This window comes from Portunus trituberculatus, chromosome 31 (genome assembly GCF_017591435.1).
Source record: "Portunus trituberculatus isolate SZX2019 chromosome 31, ASM1759143v1, whole genome shotgun sequence".
In the NCBI taxonomy this organism is placed as follows: Eukaryota; Metazoa; Arthropoda; class Malacostraca; order Decapoda; family Portunidae; genus Portunus; species Portunus trituberculatus.
The window spans coordinates 13,223,778-13,243,777 of NC_059285.1; the positions used below are offsets into that span (position 1 = coordinate 13,223,778).

Consider the following 20,000-nt stretch of genomic DNA (forward strand, 5'->3'; position numbering starts at 1 on the left):
GCCTGTGAAGTTACGTTTATCGATTAGGCAGTTTCAAAATACGGCATTCATTCCACCACTAAACATTATTCCAAAGACTAGCCTATACCAGAAATATTTATGGTAAGATCAGCGTGGCCTCATCTTCACCATGCACGAGAGAAGGCGAGAATACATGTCCAGGCCGGAGAAATGAGAACTGGAACCGAGAAAATGAACTTACCAAGACTCAGCCACCAACCCACAACAGCTACGAAGACAAACAAAGTCGGTTCGTCTCAGCAGGTGTAGGTGGCGCTGCGGTCACTGATTTCATGGCGTCACAGAACGGCGAGCATTAGTTGGCCTGTCAGTTTAACGTTATTATTATTTGTTACATGCAAGAGGGACATCGGCCAAGGTCACCACAAGGGAAGAAAGAAAGGCACACTGATAATGCCACTCCCCAAAGAGAAAGCCAAGACGATTCTCCAGCGCTAGAGAATATAAATGTCTTGAAACATCCTCGTGGTCATGACATAGTTCATATTGCAGAAAGAAGGGTGAGATACGGAAGCAAGCAAGGTGTTCCAGATTTTACCAACTAAAGGAATAAAAAGTTGGGAATACTGGTTAGCTCCTGCATTAAAAGAGGTGAACACAATAGGAGTGTATTGTGCAGCGAGGCCGTGAGAGGAAGGACAGCCTGCACTTAGCAAGATCAGAGGAACACTTAACATTCCGGCACCAAGCTTATCTATTTTTCAGTACGCCGGTTGACCTCATCTATGGCGCCTCGCATTATGAATCTTTAGGAAATACCTAGAATTTTCTCATTACTTGACAAATTATGCTTCAAACATGGAAAAAGCACACATTTAAAAGATAACGCCAAGCAATCTTCATAAAACGCCGACATTTTTTCTCAGCACACTTGAGAGATTGTAAGCATTGGCTGCAAGACGAGTGGCGACGGCGACACAGTGGCGGGGTGAGGGACGCGTGACCAGGCAGCGGAGGAGAGAGGGAGGGAGGTTTTGCGCAAAAGGAGGATCACGAGTCACTTTCTTGCCCTTAATCCCGGTGAAAGGAGCGAGGGACTTTGATCTTGGCCCCGCGAGAAGGCTGTCTGGGATGAGAGGCGCGGGTATAAAGGACGGCCACTGCAAGGGCGTCACTGGGAGGCTGCAGGAGTGTTGTATCCTGTGCTGTAGCCTGTAGGAGAGTGTCGGAGCTGTCTCGAGCCACTACGGAACATGAAGCTTAAGACACATTCACGGCTGTGTTTGTGAGTGTGAGCTGCAATCATTAGCCTCGTGGATGACACTATGGACACAGTTTATAACACAACACATTCACGATTACAGCACACTCATTCATGCGGGATTCAAGACTATAACAACTACTCATTTGTTATGCATGACCCAACCTCTTACCCACGCTTACTCACTCATCCGCCCACTAATCTCACACTATTCACCTGCACCAAAACCCACCACTCAACCTCATCCACTCACCCTGTCAGCCACACTTTCCGCTCCCCAACCCACTTAACAAGCCACATCTATCCACCCATCCAAATATCCATTCACCTACTCACCTATCCAACTATGCACCCACCCACTCACCCATCCCACAAGCAGCGAGCCAGAAAGAGAATCACCCACCCACCCACACAATAGTAACTGATATAGCACAATAAAGATAGTAGGTAGTAAAATCCAATAAGATGTAGTCTAGCAATTCGCATCGGGCTTACACACACGTTAGGTCCTTCTCCATGTGGCAGCATCTCCTACAGTGACAAGGTCTATATGCCAGCTGTAGGCCTATACCATCTAGCCATGTCTCCCTAACGCCCCACTCTCCGGCAATGTCCTCAATGAAAGAACCTCCATCTCCCCCCATCCAACACTGCTCTATTACTTATTCAAGCAGCTAGTTTCTCCCTTTCCAGTCACTCCTTTCACACCTGTTCAAGCTTTGCATCTCTACTAACACCTCTTCTTTCCACACGCTGGCCTCCACTAATGCCTATCTCACATGTGTATTCCTTATAGTACCAGTGGCAGGTGGATGGTGGTGGTTGTTACTCAGGGTAGTGAAAAGTCTGGGATGGAGGGCATGTTTCCATTAGAAAGACCAGATCAGTGGTACAGGAACAGACGCCAGCACTCAACTCCTTCCCAATCCTGGCCATATAATTTCTCAATGGCAACACCTGGTAGCCCCAGATGGGGAGAGAAAGATGGCAGGCATGCAGGCCAGCTGGACTATGTCAGAAGTAGCTGTAGCCAATGGCAACTGCCATGAAAGAAGGATGACAGATATCACTTTTGTTTTAAATATAGGTTGGAAAACTGCTTCATTAATTAAGTATGGAGCCGACATACATGCATCGCTGGCAGTGAGAGAAACAGTGAGTGGCGAAGACGAAGATAGTGATAATAGTGATAGTAACGAGGAATATAGTGTGTCGGTAGCCTCTCAGTAATCAGAGGTTAACTGTTTATACACTTTTGAGGACACAAAGTGGACAACAGTGGGTGGGTGGATCTCTGAGTGCCTGCTGATGACATGGACAGCCGCTCCCAAAGTCTTTGGCTAATGTAAGTAATACATTGGTGTAACTCATCATTTCACGGTGCTGCCATGTCATAACCTAATGTTGGTAACCTCTAGAACAACACATCAGTGAACTAACGCCTGCAAATACTTAAAAACCCCAAAACTCCAATCCTTTTCAATCCATTAACAAACCAGTCTCCTGATCCGCTGCCTCTCTCTCAGCCATTATTTGGCTCATCTCTCTCATTAAAGGCTAGACACACCACAAAGTGGAGCCAAAGCCCTAATCTTTCATGTCTGTTGTTGAAATATATCTGCAATTGCCTGATTTGTGTTATGGAGGCCCAGTGAGGGGAACTGGACTGGAAAAAGACGCCACGAGCCACTGTGCTGTGACGTCATCACCGGCTCCCGCCCAAATACTGTGCCAGTCCCATGCTGTTTTACCTTCCACTGTTATTCATATTGATCTCAGTTCATTTATTTCGAGTCATAAATACCTTTTAAGGGTTTCTAATGATAGTTCGTTGTATTTTACGTGTCACCCATGCTATAATTGAGTGTAGTGAAGTACGGTGATTTAGAGTGTTTATGACTAAATGAGGGCAAAAATATGTTGAAATTTTCATCCCTGCTGTGAATAATTTTTCATTTGAGGTTTTAGCGAAGAGTTTGTGTTTTCAAACAACAGTTTATGATGGACAAAGGGTGTTAAATATGTGGACCTTAAGAGTAATTTGTAGCCCTGTTAATATTGTAAAACACGTCATTTCTGAAATATTTATTTTTCTAATTCGACGTGTTGCCAGGTTTTGATATATAAAAAAATGCTGTAATTTTTAAAAACTTTATCGATCCTGTTGAATAAAAATGGTGGACTTAAGAATTGTGTTTAAGTGTGTCGAAGTTCCATCACTTTGTTTAATATGTTTCTTTTAAATATTTTTCTAATCCTTATTCCGGCAATATTTTTTTCTTTTTTAAGAATTTGTTTTGATTGACAAGTCAGAATTTTTATAATATTCGTATCCAGCTGCCTTTTGAGAATTCTCGTTTACAAAATGATTTACATAACGTATGTGTGACGTCACCAGAGGTGAGATCCTCCCCAGATCCACATCTGGCTTCCAGCCTAGTTGTAACATACAGGAAATGAGCTATCTATGCTGGTGCTGTCCAGTCTCTATATCTATGCAAATCCAACATTTCTTTGAACTTATTGATTATCCTTGCTTCAACGACTCTCTTATCTAAACCGTTCCACACCTCTACATGTGTGTGTGTGTGTGTGTGTGTGTGTGTGTGTAATTCACTGTTTGATCTGCTGCAGTCTCTGACGAGACAGCCAGACGTTACCCTATGGAACGAGCTCAGAGCTCATTATTTCCGATCTTGGGATAGGTCTGAGACCAGGCACACACCACACACCGGGACAACAAGGTCACAACTCCTCGATTTACATCCCGTACCTACTCACTGCTAGGTGAACAGGGGCTACACGTGAAAGGAGACACACCCAAATATCTCCACCCGGCCGGGGAATCGAACCCCGGTCCTCTGGCTTGTGAAGCCAGCGCTCTAACCACTGAGCTACCGGGCCGTGTGTGTGTGTGTGTGTGTGTTCGTGTATTGTGTGTGAGGAGGATGGTAGAGAGGGAGATGACGTGGTGACGCTCTGATCACGGGGAGGGACATGGCATGGACCAGGAGGGGAAGGTCAAGCTGATGGAAGCTAAGGGCTTATTTCTTGAGATGGTTGAACCAATCAAAGGAAAACTGAAGCCTTCACCTGGTGTGGGGCTACCAGGTGTTGCTATAGAGAAATTATATGGACAGGATTGGCAAGGAGGCAGGTGCTGGCATCATTATGACATATCAGGAAATTATGCTAAAATAGATATTTATAACTCATTGTACATACAAGTAATGCTGACATTATGGTAAAATGGGTATTTATAACAGCCTTTTCATATAACAATTACTGAAACAATGACCAAATAGATTCATAATTGCCTGTACATACAAACAATAAAAGAAACATTCCTGACAATCTGTACAGGTTGTATACCACCAACATTAATCATTCAAGTCAATCACATATCAATTGCATCAAAGTTTCATTAAAATCTGAGAAGAAAACACTAAAATGAAAGGAAATACATATCATTAACTCTGAGAAAATGTGTTTGCATGTGTAACAATCACAAATATTCACTTGGCCACTCAATCTGGTGTCCGTGAGTGTTCTTGCTCATCCTAAGCAGTGGTAAGGAAGGAACAAGAAACACTGGATCCAAACTTGATAAAGTTAGATAAAAAAAAAAAAAAAAAAAAAGAACAGGAAGGATTTGGTTCTTAAATAGACTGGTAGATGAATGGAACAGTCATTAGGAAGCTTTACAAGCTACACAAGAATTTAGGATGAGAATGATAGTGGAAATAATTAAAGATGAGAATGATAAGTGGAAATAATTTAGGATGAGGATGATAGGTAGAAATAATTTAGGATGAGGATGACAGATGGAAATAATTAAGGATAAGGATGATAGGTGGATATAATTAAGGGTGAGAATGACAGGTGGAAATAATTTAGGATAAGAATGATAATGGAAATAATTTAGGATGAGAATGATAGGTGGAAATAATTAAGGATGAGAATGTTAGGTGGAGATAGGTAGGCATATTTTACACTACAACTGTCATGTGTAGGACTGATGGCTCTTAAAACTTCCCTTATTCTCTTAGACTCAGTTCTATCATCTTAATAATGCAAAAAGTTCAAAAGTTCACCTGTAGCTTCAAACACACACATAAAATGCTTCTATCCTGAACAAACTTTGAAGTACATCCATTAACCTCCTTTTATTTTCTTCCACTACAACTAAACTCTACAGATGGAAGGGCTAAGCTACCTCTCCTTCGACTACTTCCTCTTCATCACCCTACATCAGACTACACAACACAGTCCTCAGTAGCCCTTAACCCCTTCAGTAGCATGACACATTTTCATATTAATTTTTCTTACTATTTGGCAATTTTATACAGCTTCAAAAACTTATGTGGGGATCAGAATAGTGTAGACTCTGGCCACTAATCTTTTGAACTCCATAGACCCTTCCTAAAGTAAATAAAAATTGTAACTAAAACTCATGGTAAAAATGCATCCCAGTACTGAAGGAGTTCATTAATAAACTGTATTGGGTGAGACTTCAAGAATTGTGTGTTTTTTCTGTTCATCTCTAATGCTCTTATATTTCTCTCTATATCTTGACAATTATAAACCTTTGCTATCTACTTTTAATCATACATCTTCTCTACCTTTGTGTGAGTGACTAGCAGTGGTGGTGGTGATGATGGGGGTGACTATAGTGGTGATGATCATGGTGGTTGTGGTGGTGTTAAAAGCTACACTGATTGTGATGGCAGTGGTGGTGGTGACAAGTGATGGTGATAGCAATGCATGATGGTGATGATATGTCACAGTGATGACAAAGCTTATGGTGGTGATTACTAGTGAAGAGGTGATGAAAAGTGATGTCTATGATACACAGACTTTGCATTGGCAATGGTGATGACATTGTAAAAAAAAGATTAAAAAACATAGCTAGGAGTGATGGTGGTGGTGACAAATATAGTGATGACAACTAGCTATGGTGGAACAGACAGCAGCATATCTATTGACCTTTACAAGACTGTCTGTGATGAGCCACATCAATCCAAAGGTGAAAGACTATTGTAGAAGAGTACAAGATGACCCTAACAATTATCCTTACACTAAAACACTAAAAACTGACATCGGAAAAGAAAAATAAGCACAAATACAATGCAAACAACTACATTACACTATTAATAACCACAAAACACACTCATAAACCTGAATGACTTGAATCTGTTGAGAAATAATACAAGACAAACATTCCTTATAAAATATCAACACCCAAACACTTAGTAAATATGAGACCTTTTCTATCATGCTCCTGACGTACAAGAAAAGGACATAAGATTGAGGATAGGGAAGGAAGGACATATGACTAGAGAGGAAGGGCATAAGACTGAGGAAGGAAAGCTGTAACACTGAGGAAGGAAGAATGTAAGACTGAAGAAGGAAGGATGTAAGAATGAGGAAGGAAGGAAGGAAGGAAATGAGACTGAGGAAAGATTTGATACTGGAGAAGGAAAAATATAAGATTAAAGAAGGGTGCTGAAGAGTAAGAGTGTAACCAGAAGATTTGAGATTGAGGAAAGGTGCTGAAAGAGAGAGAAAGGAAGTGCAACTAGAAGATTAAAATTGACGAAGGATGTTAAAAAGTGAAAATGAATGCAAGATAGAGTAAGAGTGCTGAAAGAGTAAAAAAAAAAAACTGTGAGATAGAGTAAGAGTGCTAAAAGAGAGTGAGAAAGAATGCAAGATAGAGTAAGAGTGTAATGTAATATAAAGAAAAGGTGCTAAAGAGAGTGAAAATCAATGTGAGATAGAGAAAAGTGCTGAAAGGGAGTAAAAATGAATGTAAGACAGAGGAAGAGTGCTGAAAGAAAGTAAAAAAGGAGTGAGAGATAGAGAAAAGGTGCAAAAGAGAGTTAAACGAGGTAAAAGCAAGAGGTAAGACAACACTTTGGCTTATTTAGATCCAACAAGTCAATCTGTTTCTATCTATAGCGGAACCATGCGTGCTTTGGGGTCCGAGGGGTCTCCAAGTGCACGGGTTCGAATCCTGTCCACGGTCCGAGTGTAGGTTGGGCTTCCTCACTCAGGGCAATGGTTTCCTAGCGGGTGGGCTTTGAGATAGGAGGTACCACAAAAAATACCCCCTTTAGCACATAAATTCCTATGAAAAAAAAGCCTACATGGTATAAGTAAAAAAAATAAATAAGTAAAAAAAATTCACATCTCTTAACTAGTAATTGATCTAACAAATAAAAAAAAAGAAAAAAAAAAAAGAAAAACAGAATTGTGCGTTTCTCTTCAGGTAGACCTTGTAAGTATTTATTTTTTTCACGTTTTCAGTCTAAATGTTTAACTACCTAACTATATCTTCATCCACCACACACACACACACACACACACACACACACACACACACACACACACACACACACACACACACTTCACATCACCACACACACACGCCATCCACCTTCCTCTCCTCTTCCTCTTCCTCTTCCTCCTCTCCTGCTGGGTGAGGGAGAGGCCAACAGAAGTCACTTGAAGGTGGTGTGGGGAATTTATGGTTGTGGTGGTGGTGGTGGTGATGGTGGTGGTGGTGATGTTGTTGATGGTGTTGGTGGTGGTGGAAACGTTGCCTCCTCAGGTGTTGCAGGTGGGAGTGCAACACCTCGGGGTCCCAGGGGTCGGGGCGGGGGTCTCCGTACACCTGGTGGGGGGAAGGGGACAAAATCTACACTCTAACTCGTACACTGAAATGAACACACTCTGAAACATTAAGATACCATGATAATACAAACACACACACACACACACACACACACACACACACACCTTATTCCTGAGATTCTCCAACAAGTTCTCCATGGCGGGACTTCCTCTCACATCTCGGAAGTCCAGCGGTTCACGGCCATACTGCAGGAAAGACAGAGATTCAGGGAGACAATACTGTGGGAAAGGCTGAGATTTAGGACAACTAGACACACACACACACACACACACACACACCATGTCCAGAGTGTGTTCAGAGCATCCAGCATCCAGCAAGGTGGCAACAAGAGCACCTCCTCCCTGCAGAGCGAGTGCATAGTGAAGGGCAGTGCGGCGCCAGGGGTCCCTCACCTCATCTGGGCAGAACCTGTAGTGGCAGAGACAGGAGGAATGCATTTGATAAGGAGGAATGCATAAGACAATGAGGAATGTATATGATAAGAAGAATGCATATGACAATGAGGAATGCAAATGACAGAAGGAATGCATATGATAAGGAGGAATGCATATGACAAGAGGAGGAATGCATACAAAAGGAGGAGGGATGTATATGACAGGAGGAGGAATGCATATGACAAGAGGAGGAATGTATATGACAGTGAGTGGAAGAGGAGGAGGAGGAGGAGGAGGAGGAGGAGGAGGAGGAGGAGGAGGAGGAGGAAGCAGTGATAAATGAGTGGAAGAGGAGGAGGAGGAGGAGGCAGTGATAGGTGAATGGAGAAGGAGGAAGAGGAGCAAACAGTGATAGGTGAGGAAGGAAGGAAGAGAAGGTAGTGACAGGTGGGTGGGGGGAGGAGGAGCACTGACCTGGTGGTGAGGGGAGGGTGTGGGGGTGAGCCGGTGCCCTGGGGAGGCTTGAGGATAAGATGCAGTGCTGGCAGGTGGCCGTGGAGGACTGCCCAGTGAAGTAAGGGCATGCCATCACCCTGTGGAGGGGAAGAACGATTAGGAAAATAGGAAAGTTGTCAGGCTCTCACTCTCTCTCTCTCTTTCTCTCTCTCTCTCACCTGCAGGCGGCCCCTCCACAGCACATCTGGGAGGTGAAAGGTGTCGCTGTGGTAGTCTCGCACCACCTCAGCCACCACTGTCTCCCCTGCAGCCTCCCCCACTGCTGCAAACACCCGCGCCAAGAATGCCTGTGGGAGGAGGACACACACACACACACACTATAAGTAAACAAGAAAAAATGAATTAATTTGCATATAATTACTTTCCCATACAATATACAGTTGTCAGAACACACACACACACACACACACACACACACACACACACACACACACACTGACATTTCCAATACTCTTCCAGGAACCCCTTCACCTCCTGCATGCCTCCTTCAGCCACCTCCCCAGCAGCAGCAGCCAGTGACCCCAGCCGGCCGTACCCCCCCAGGGCTAGGGTGGTGCGGCAGGTGTGGGGGGTGGGAGTGGCCAGCCAAGTGGTGGTGTGGGTGTCCAGGAGCCGGGCGAGGTGTGGCTGGCCTAGTCTGATGGCCAGGTCGTGTGGGGTGAGGCCGGCTGGGTCACGCTCACACACCAGCACTGGCCCTCCTGTGGGTGGTGTGGGGGTGAGCTGGGGTGTGTTGGTGTGATAGTGGGGTGTGTTGAGGTGTGCTGAGGTGTGTTGGGGTGATATAAGGGTGTGTTGATTTGTGTTGAGGTGTGTTGGGGTGAGTAGGGGTGTGTTGGAGTAATACAAGGGTGTGTTGGGGTGGTATAGCAGTGTGTTGGAGTAATATGATAAATAGAAAATTAGACAATATAAACAAATAAAAAAATTGAACTAGGTGAAAACACACACACACACACACACACACACACACACACACACACACACACACACACACACACACACTCACCAACACACACCAGCGCCTGCACAGCTTGGGCCGACACTCCCTTCTCCACAGCCACCCTGAGAACACTACCACCGCCACTGCTGCAGGCCCGGGCCAGCACCTGGGCCTGCGGGGAGCCTGGGGCCGGCAGGATATTGGCCAGCACCTCGGAGGGCAGCCACGGCTCCAGCGCCTCAAACACCACGGCTGACTCTGGCTGGCTGCGTCCTGTCTGCGGAAGGCCAGCGATGAGTGAAGGAGATAGGATGGGGGAGAGGAGAGGGAGAAAGATGGGAAAAGGAGAGTAACAACAGGAAGAGGGATTGGAAAGGGAAATCAACAGCAGGAAGAAGGATTGCAAAGGGAGACTATAACAAGAAAAGGGATTAGAAAGGGAGATTAACAGCACAAAGAAAGGTCAGAAAGGAAGAGTAATGACAGGAAGAGGGATAAGAAAGGGAGATTAACAGAAGGAAGAAGGATTGCAAAGGGAGATTATAACAAGAAAAGGGATTGGAAAGGGAGGTTAACAGCAGGACTACACCACTAAACCACTACACCACTCACCCTCATCTACCCATCAACACCACTACCTCACAACACACAACCTTACCTACCTTCCCAGCCTCACCACTCACCCTGAACACACCATGCCTTCCCAGCCCACCACAGCACCCACATTACTCACCACCACTCACCCTGAACACACTATGCCTTCCCAGCCCACCCCAGTACCCACCTCCACCCCACCACTCACCCATACACCCTTTTTTACTTTATTTCACTATGTCTGACCACAAAAATACATTTCTTTTTTTCCTCTCTTTCACCCCAAATCACCCACCTCCACCCCATCAGGCAGCATGTGGGCCAGGCAGGAGGCTCCGTGGCGGCACAGCTCCCCAGCAGTACGGTGGTGGCCGGAGCGCACCACAAAGTACAGCAGAGGGGCAGCACGTTCACTCAGGCGGCGGATATCCAGGTTGAGTCTGGATCGGGCGGGTGAGGAAAGCAAGGCACGGATGGCTGGGAGGTTGTCAGCCAGGCAGGAGTGGACCAGGGCCTGTGGAGAGAGGGAAGAGAGATTTAGTGACTGTAGGAGGAGATGAAGGAGTAGAATTGTTTAGCAAATGTTAGTGGGAGGAATGAAGACAATAACTTATATCTGAGGGAGTTTTTAAGCTAGGCAGAAGTGGACCAGTGCCTGTGGAGAGAAGGAAGAGGGGAGTTAGTGACTGAAGGAGTGGATGAAGGAGTAGAATTGTTTAGTGAAGGAGATCTGAGGGAGGTGAACCAGAGTCTGTGGGTGATGAGGGAAAGAGGTTAAATTAGTGACTGTAGGAGTGTGTGAAGGGAAGGAGAGACAGTGCTTAGTGAAGGAGAGTGGGAGGCAAGGAGGAGGATAACTTAGGTGAGTCAGACAGTAGAGAAAAAAGATGCATTATTGAGAACTCTGGGTTTATAAGGGAGAGGAAAGACATTAATAGTTATCTCTAAAGGGCCCTGAGCAGGATGATAATGAAGGACGTCTCTTTCTTTACTGCTTCTACTATCAACATATACACACACACACACACACACACACACCAGGGAGGGCTGGATGGAGAGCAGCAGGGAGGTGATGGTCTCATTGGTGGTGCTCTGAGCCGCCTCCAGCAGTGTCACCCCGCCTCGCCGCAGATCCACCTTGCACCACGCATTGACCAGCTGCCGCACCTGTCGCCAACAACACAGGTGAAGGAAACACAGGTGAAGGAAAGAGTTGCTTACTATCACATATTACTTCTCATACCCTTCTCATCCTCCTCCTCCTCCTCTTCTTCTTCCTCCTCCTCCCATCACTCAATGCCTAGTCATGCTCCTCACCCATCTCTCCCTATTCCTCTCCTACTCTTCTCTGTCTCTCCCATTAGTAATTAGAATGTAAGTCACACAGTCTAGTAAACACTTCAAGATTTGCTACTGTTTGTCTTGTGTATATCCCCTCCTCTCTTCTTCACTCTCTCCTCTTGTCCTTCCTTCACTCTTCTCCCCTCTCAGTCTCCCATTTATAATTAAAATATAGGTCATACAATCTAGTAAGAGCTTTAAAATTTGCTACTGTTTGTTTTCTATATATTCCACCTCTCTTCTTCATTCCCTTCTCCTGTCCTTCCTTCGCTCCTCTCTCCTCTTTGTCTCCCATTACTGGATATGCTATACAGTCTAGCAAACACTTAAAGATTTGTTCCTGTTTGTCTTCTATATTTACTTCTTCCTCTCTTCTTCAGTCCCTCCTCCTCTCTCCTCTCTGTCTCCTTCCCTCACCTTGTTCACATCCTCCTCGGCCACAGCACGCCACAGCCCCGGCCAGTAGAACCTGAACAGCCTACACACAGCCTGGGCGGGGCAGTGAGGGCGGCCAGGAGGAGGAATAACAATGGTCTCCTCTTGTTTGCTTCCTTCAACTTTGTCCTCTTTACTCTCTCCAAACTTGTCTCCATCTCCATATATCTCCATTTCTTCTTGCTTTTTTCTGTTCCTCTCATTCTTGACTTTAATCTTGTCTGTTTCTCTCTCTTCTTCGTGCTGTGTCTCTCTCTCTCCCTCTCCATCTCTCTCCCTCTGTGCTGCGGCTGCTACTTCTACCCACAGCGGTCGGCCCCCATGCTGTGCCTCCAGGTCAGCGCCACACTGCAGCAGCGCGTCACACAAGGCTGCGTCACCTGAGGGAATGCACTAATACTTTAAAGGAACTGGCAATCAAGTGGGGCTTTTATTTTTATCTTTTGTTGCCCTTGGACAGCTTCCCCTCTCGCATGAAGAAGAAAAAAATCACCACTGTTACCTACACCACCACTGTCTCTCATCACCTTTGTAACCCCTGTTAGTCATCACCACTGCCTCCATCACCTCCACCATCTTCACCATTAATATCAGTCATTTTTTTTATACATAATTTTTTCTAGACAAAGATATTTATACACTGGGTAAACTATGAAGAGGAATAGCAAGATATTTCATTATATTTTTTTTAAGTAAAGTGACAATTTAAACTACTTTTTAATATAGTTTTTGAAGGAGTACTGAGCTTTGAGAGAGAGAGAGAGAGAGAGAGAGAGAGAGAGAGAGAGAGCAACAAAACACAAGGAGGTGCGTTTTCTCAACATCACCACTTAACTTAATCTTCCTTCCTCATCCACACAGTCACTCCATCTCTCCACCCACTCCACTCTTCTAGCAAAACAATGAACCACCATCAGTCTCTATCCATCCACATCACTTAAATCCACCATATCTTAGCCACACACAGCCTCATCCACTTACTTTGCACCACCTACACATCTTTTCCACCTCCCTCATCCACACACCCACCTCTACTCACATCAAAGTCAACCAGAAAAGTCCATCCACATCACTAAAATCCACCATTTCTCAGCCACACACACCCTCATCCACTTACTTTTTCCCACCTAGACACCTTTTCCACCTCCCTCATCCACACACCCACCTCTCCTGGCAGCATAGTGAAGTGGTGTAAGTCCGCAGCCGTCCACAGCATTCACCTCCACTCCAGCGTCACACAGCATATACACAACACACATGCGGAGTCTGTGGTGCCTCTCCCCTCCACTCCCTCCACTCCATGGCGGGGCAGGTGGAGTGGGGGCAGGTTCCCACTCCACCTGGTCCACTCCCTCCTGTGTGTCTGAGGGAGTGGTGGAGTGCCAGGGTGGAATGTGGGTCTCACCTGATTTGCATATGGTGTGGAGTGGTGTGCAGCCGTCCTGTGGAGGTGGAAGAGGTGGTGAATGGGTGATGTGGTGTGGTGTGGTAGTGGTGGTGTGTGGGGTTGTGTGGTGGTGTGTGGTGATGGTGTGAGTGGTGGTCTGGTTGTGGTTGTGGTGTGATGATGGTGATGTGGTGTTTATCAATATATGCTATTCTAGAAATTGTAGTGTGGTGTGGTGTATGGTGTGTTGTGGCGTGTGGTGTTGGTATGGTGCTGTGGTGTGCTGTAGTGTGGTGTGGTGTCATGGATGGGTGATGTTGTGGTGGTAGTGGTGGTGGTGGTGGTAGTGTTGTGTGGTGTTTGTTATGCTATACTGTTCTAGAAATACATAAAGAAATGGTGTATAGGAAATGGATGTATAGAAGTATAGTAAATAGATAGACAGACTGATAGATAAATAGACAGACAAGTGAACAGACAAATGGAGACAGAGACAGATAGACATAAATATATAGATAGACACATGGATACAGGTACTTAAGATTAAAACATCACTTACACTTACATTATCTTAACTAAGCAAATTTTAAAGAGAGAAAAAAATAGGAAGGCCCAAACACACACACACACACACACACACACACACACACACACACACACACACACACACACACACACGCCCGGTAGCTCAGTGGTTAGAGCGCTGGCTTCACAAGCCAGAGGACCAGGGTTCCATTCCCTGGCCGGGTGGAGATATTTGGGTGTGTCTCCTTTCACGTGTAGCCCCTGTTCACCTAGCAGTGAGTAGGTACGGGATGTAAATCAAGGAGTTGTGACCTTGTTGTCCCGGTGTGTGATGTGTGCCTGGTCTCAGGCCTATCCGAAGATCGGAAATAATGAGCTCTGAGCTCGTTCCGTAGGGTAACGTCTGGCTGTCTTGTCAGAGACTGCAGCAGATCAAACAGTGAAACACACACACACACACACACTTGTACCAGATTAAAACTATATTTCATTTGTTTCTATCCTCGGAAATACAGATTTTCTTCATTATGAGATTCAAAGGAAGAATGTTTGTGTTTCATAACGTCATGAGGTCACAAAGAGCGTCACGAAACCTTCATGACCTCATAGGCTTAGATAATAGCAAGACTGCGTAAGAAAAGTGGACAAAAGAGGAGGAGGAGGAGGCATGGCGGAGGTGGCAACAATAAGTCAACCACCAAGTTAAGAGTGTAGCATTAAGAGAGCTGATCCTTCCTTTCTGTCAGTACTGTGGCTTCTGAGCTGGAGAGAAGGACTGGCTGTGTGTTGCAATGTAATGTTCTTTTTTATAATAAGAGGGGAAAGCTGGCCTAAGGAAACATAAAAACGAAAGAAGAGCTATTTAGTTGCCAGTCCCCCTTCCCCAAGACCTCATTGTCACTGTTACTAATACTCACACTAAGGCCTGTATTCTGAAACACTTTGCTCTCTCACCATCACTACTTTTTAAAGGCTCTGGTTGAAGATACTTGTGTTTTTAGCCCCTTCAGTACTGGGACACATTTTTACCTTGAGATTTGTGTACAATTAGATCATTTTATTAACATCAGAAAGTGTCTATGGTGGTCAGAAGACTAATAGCCACAGTTTCCACGATTGTAATCCTCCCCACATAAGTTTCTGGAGCTGTGTAAAATCACCAAATAGTCACCAGAATGAATATACAAACGCATCATGGTACTGAAGGAGTTAAGGATCTTTTTATGGTTCTGGTGATAGATTAGCAAGATTTCTAGTTTATCAAAAGAAGAAGCTGTCTTAAAAAACCCAGCTACTTGTCCCTGTGGCCTTGCAAAATTATCGTAGTGAGAAAACAAACCATATCTGAACATGGGCTTCACTTTTAACTCTGCTTCACTTTTAACTCTGCTGTGATAGAACCATAAACAGTCTTGTGATTATTAACCCCTTCAGTACTGGGACACATTTTTACCTTGAGATCTGTGTACGATTAGATGATTTTATTGACATTAACAAGGGTCTATCATGGTCAAAAGATTAATGGCCACAGTCTTCACTATTCTAATCCCTCACATAAGTTTCTGAAGCTGTATAAAATCACCAGATAGTAAGCAGAATGGCACTGAAGACGTTAAAACACTGTGCTTGCTCATATATTTCAGACTGTCCTCTTTTTCATCACCTATTTGACCATTGCTATAACATTCTTCCCTTATAAACTCCTAGATAACTGATTCTAGATTGGTTGGTTTAAAGTGTCCACTATTAAAAGACTCTGCTTGTTCATGTATTACAGACTTTCCTCTTTTTCATTAGCTATTTCATTACCGCTCATATATTCTTCCCTTATAAACTCCTAAATAGTTGACTCTTGGTTGGTTTTGCTTCATAGAGTCCACTAAATAGTTTTGTGATTATTTAAAGACTGCTTGTTTACATAATTCAGAATTTTCCCCTTTTTTATGACCTATTTCATTACTGCTATCATATTTTTTTTCTTATAAACTCCTAAATGGTTAATTCTTGATTGGTTTGCTTCACAATGTTAATAAATAGTTTTGGGGACATTAAGAGACTGTGTTTGTTCATGTAATCTCTTGTTTTCATGATTCCTAACACATTCTTTCCTTCCAGATGGTTCATTCTAACTCTAATGCCACTAAGTTCACCACCACCACCACGGCAGAACATTTTCACGTGTCTCTAACAATGGAACACCACACCCCATCTTACAACACCACAGCAATTACCACCAGCACATCACACCACACCACAGAACACTACAGAACACCAAAAAAAAAAAAAAAAAAAAAATCACCACACAACAACACACTACCACACCACACCACACAACACCAGACCACACCACACAACACCACAGAACACCAAAAAAAAAATAATCACCACACTTCTAACACAACACACAACCACACACCACCACACCACACCACAGCATTCAACACACAGCGCACCTCACCACACCATGGCCTCTCCTTGGATGCAGCACAGTACTTGTCAAGCGCAGCCCTCACTGCCGCTGGGTCAAAGGTCAACACAGCATCTTGGAGGTCACTCAGGTCTGGATCCATCATCTTAACTACACAGGTGACCTCCTCCTCTTGCTCTTCTTCCTCTCTGCATTATGACCCTGGTGGTGGTGATGGTGGTGGTTAATGGCGAGTGGTGGCGAGTGACATAGTTTCTAAATGGTATATCTTAATTATTTTGCATTTTATTTAAGAGACAGTGAGAAATGAAAATAAAAGAGAAAGTCAAAATATGATTAGTTTCCGAAAAGGTATATCTTCTTTTTTTCGCTTTTATCTATGCAGGAAACACCAAGAAAGAACAACAAAGGAAATATAGATGAGAGAAAAGGCTAACTAAGATGCCGGTTCCTGAAGAGTTGACAGCGTTAGTCCAAAATACGCCTTGATGTGGCAGGAAAATGAGTTTGGTCACATGGGAGCAAGAGAAGACCTGGAGAGAGTTGTGGATGGATTGATGGAAGAACAGAGAGAGAGAGAGAGAGAGAGAGAGAGAGAGAGAGAGAGAGAGAGAGAGAGAGAGAGAGAGAGATGGAACTTTGGGACAACTGCACTGTAATGAAAGATAAAACTGAAAACCACCCAATAAAAGAATGCTGAAATAAAGAAAGTTTGAGCCAGCTTCATAACAGGTGCAAGAATGGAAGAGAGAATTACAGAGAAATTGAGGGAAGGACAGGGAGAGGCAGAGGGAGATGGAATTACTGAAAGAACTGCACAGGATTGGAAGACACAGAGAGAAAGATACAAGAAACTGAATAAAGGAACCAGGAGAGAGTTATAGACTGTGGGAAAGACAGGGAGAAACAGATAGAAATGGAACTATTGAGAGACCTGCACAGGATCGGAAAGCACAGAGAGAGAGAGAGACACATGACACTGATTAAAAGAACCAGGAAAGATTTGTAGATAGATTGAGGCAAAGACAGAGAGTGAGACTGAGAGAAATGGAATTATTGGGAGAACTACACAGAATTGGAAGGCACAGAGAGAGATACATGAAACTCAGTAAAGGAACCAGATTTATAGATAGATTGTGGTAAAGACAGCAAGAGAGACAGAGGGGGGGGAGAGAAAGAGAGAAATGGAAGTATGGGACATGCATGCACAGGATTGGAAAACACAGAGAAAGCTACAAGAAACAAAAAACTAACAATCCTTTCCCAATTCACTTAGTCACTGTGGTCTCGGGAAGTCACTGTGCTTGCCAGAACTCTAGCCAGTGGTAAAGAGGTGATGTATACTGTGCTGTGCTGAAATATTATACTGTGACTGTAAAGTTTAAGCAGTTTGTGTTTATGTAATTACTGCCATCTAGAAAATAACATATAATTCTAGAGATAAGTTAAAGTAAGGTTAAATTCCTTCTTATTAATTTTCTAAGGGTATTTTAGATCATCAGCACAATAAATATAATTGCAATAGATGTCATTACTATCAAAAAGAAAAGAAAAAGTAATAAATAAAGACAATAAAGGATAAAATTGGTGAAGATGCATAAAATTACCTTAAAAAACATGAAATTTCTGTACCAGAGGAGATGAAAAGCCAAACTCACACCACAAACCACAACAAGGTGTCAATTTAACCCCTTCAGTACCATGACACGTTTTCATATTCATTCTGGTGACTATTTGGTAATTTTATACAGCTTCAGAAACTTATGTGAGGGATTAAAATAGTGAAGACTCTGCCCATTAATCTTCTGACCTCCAAAGACTTCCTAATGTCAATAAAATCGTCAAATCACACCGAAAACTCTTGGGAAAAATGTGTCCCAGTACTGAAGAGGTTAAACACTCCAGCAAATTAACCCTTTCAGTACTGAGACACATTTTTACCCTGAGATTTGTGTACGATTAGAAAGTTTTATTGACATTAAGAAAGGTCTATGAAGATCAGAAGATTAATAACCACAGTCTTCACTATTTTAATCCCCCACATGAGTTTCTGAAGCTGTATTAAAATCGTCAAATAGCAAGCAGAATGAATATGGAAACGCGTCATGGTACTGAAAGGATAAGTATATTCACCCATAGACTCACACCACTAAAACCACACCACCACCACCACCATCACCATTACTACACATCCATTCACACAAACACCAATAAAAAATAACAGAAAGAAAAACATTACTACCTTCCCTCTTCTCTCGTCTCGTCTCGTCTCGCGTCCGTCAGCCCCGCATCCTCTTCCCTTTGCTCTCTCTCACTCTCTTTTCCCTCAAACTGACCGCTCTCGGGATTAAAAGGACGAGAAATGCAATGTGTACGATGCCACGATGGGATTTAAAGATTGCGTCATTTGTTATTATTATTTGGGCCAATCATCGTGGGAGAGGAGGAGGCTGGCCGCTACCTGATTGGCGGACACGGCTAGGAATGCCCCCTCCCCTCTTTCTCTTCTGATCAATAAATCTTCACGTGTTCGAATGCCTTTTTACTGACTATATTTGTCGAGTCACATTTTTCTGTTTCATGTGCTATACTCATTAATGCCTTTTCTATCCATCCATGTTCTGATATTGTGATCAGGTTACGGATATATCAAGGAAAAATCAGGAATATCTCGCATCTCAGCCTCCATGTCTAGTCAGCGCAAGGTAAGGGAGGGAAGGCAGGACGAGACTCTATTGGGCTTGAATATAGTGTGAAATACAGTGCACAAGTCGACACTGAGTTTATTCATTCATACATAACCTGTCTCTCAAGCTCTCTCACATATATACACTTCCCATCACGCAAATACCACTTATAAAAATTAACTTGAGTCCTCCATCGCCTGAAAGAAAATGCGAGGTTTATTTTTTTCAAGGAGTGACTAAATTATATTTCTTCTGAATGGCGTTGATGGTGGTAATTATGTCCCTCGACCACTGAAGGAGAGGTATTGTTATTATTATGGTTATTATGCCATAGAAAGGGGAAGAGAAAGGAAAGGGGAAGAGGAGAGGAGGTGTGTGTGTGTGTGTGTGTGTGTGTGTGTGTGTGTGTGTGTGTGTGTGTGTGTGTGTGTGTGTGTGTGTAGGTGGGTGGGTGGGTAGAATGAAGGAGGAGGAAGTGGTGGTGGTGGTAGTGATGTATGTTGATTCTTTACATCTTCTTGTCGTCCTCTCTCTCTCTCTCTCTCTCAGTACAGCCCGGGGCAGCGTTTTTTATGACGTCACAAGAATAAGGACACCCTATTGGTCCTCCCTATCGTGACGTCACTCCCTATTGTGACGTCATAGGTTCCCCCTCAGTGACGTCATCAGAAAGAAGGACCTGGACGTGTTTACATTAGCTCAATAAATAACTGACTGACTGACTGACTGTAGCCTCTTTCTCACCGCCGCATCGTTGTGTCTCTGGCTCTGTTACTCTCGGCCTCCCTACACAAGACTTTCTTAATCAGTGCCATGACGTGTTTCCATATTCACTCTCGTGACTATTGGGT

General features: G+C 43.9%; 1 protein-coding gene across 2 annotated transcripts; it reads right to left on the reverse strand.

Annotated features, from left to right (window-relative positions):
* Nucleotides 1-4,413: 4,413 nt before the first annotated feature.
* Nucleotides 4,414-18,927, reverse strand: LOC123511159. Of its 2 annotated transcripts, none has more exons than XM_045266804.1 (13): nt 18,705-18,927; nt 16,488-16,663; nt 13,528-13,564; nt 12,105-12,502; nt 11,385-11,513; nt 10,642-10,860; nt 9,819-10,029; nt 9,248-9,510; nt 8,968-9,099; nt 8,768-8,886; nt 8,198-8,327; nt 8,024-8,104; nt 4,414-7,898 (listed from the first exon to the last, which is right to left on the reverse strand). In XM_045266804.1, the coding sequence occupies exons 2-13, from the start codon at nt 16,605-16,607 to the stop codon at nt 7,638-7,640; spliced, it is 2,100 nt and encodes a 699-aa protein (XP_045122739.1). In that variant the 5' UTR covers nt 16,608-16,663; nt 18,705-18,927; the 3' UTR covers nt 4,414-7,637. The 2 variants fall into 2 exon arrangements, with proteins under 2 accessions (XP_045122739.1, XP_045122738.1); XM_045266803.1 differs by having other exon boundaries at nt 13,288-13,564.
* Between the last annotated feature and the right edge of the window lie 1,073 nt (nt 18,928-20,000).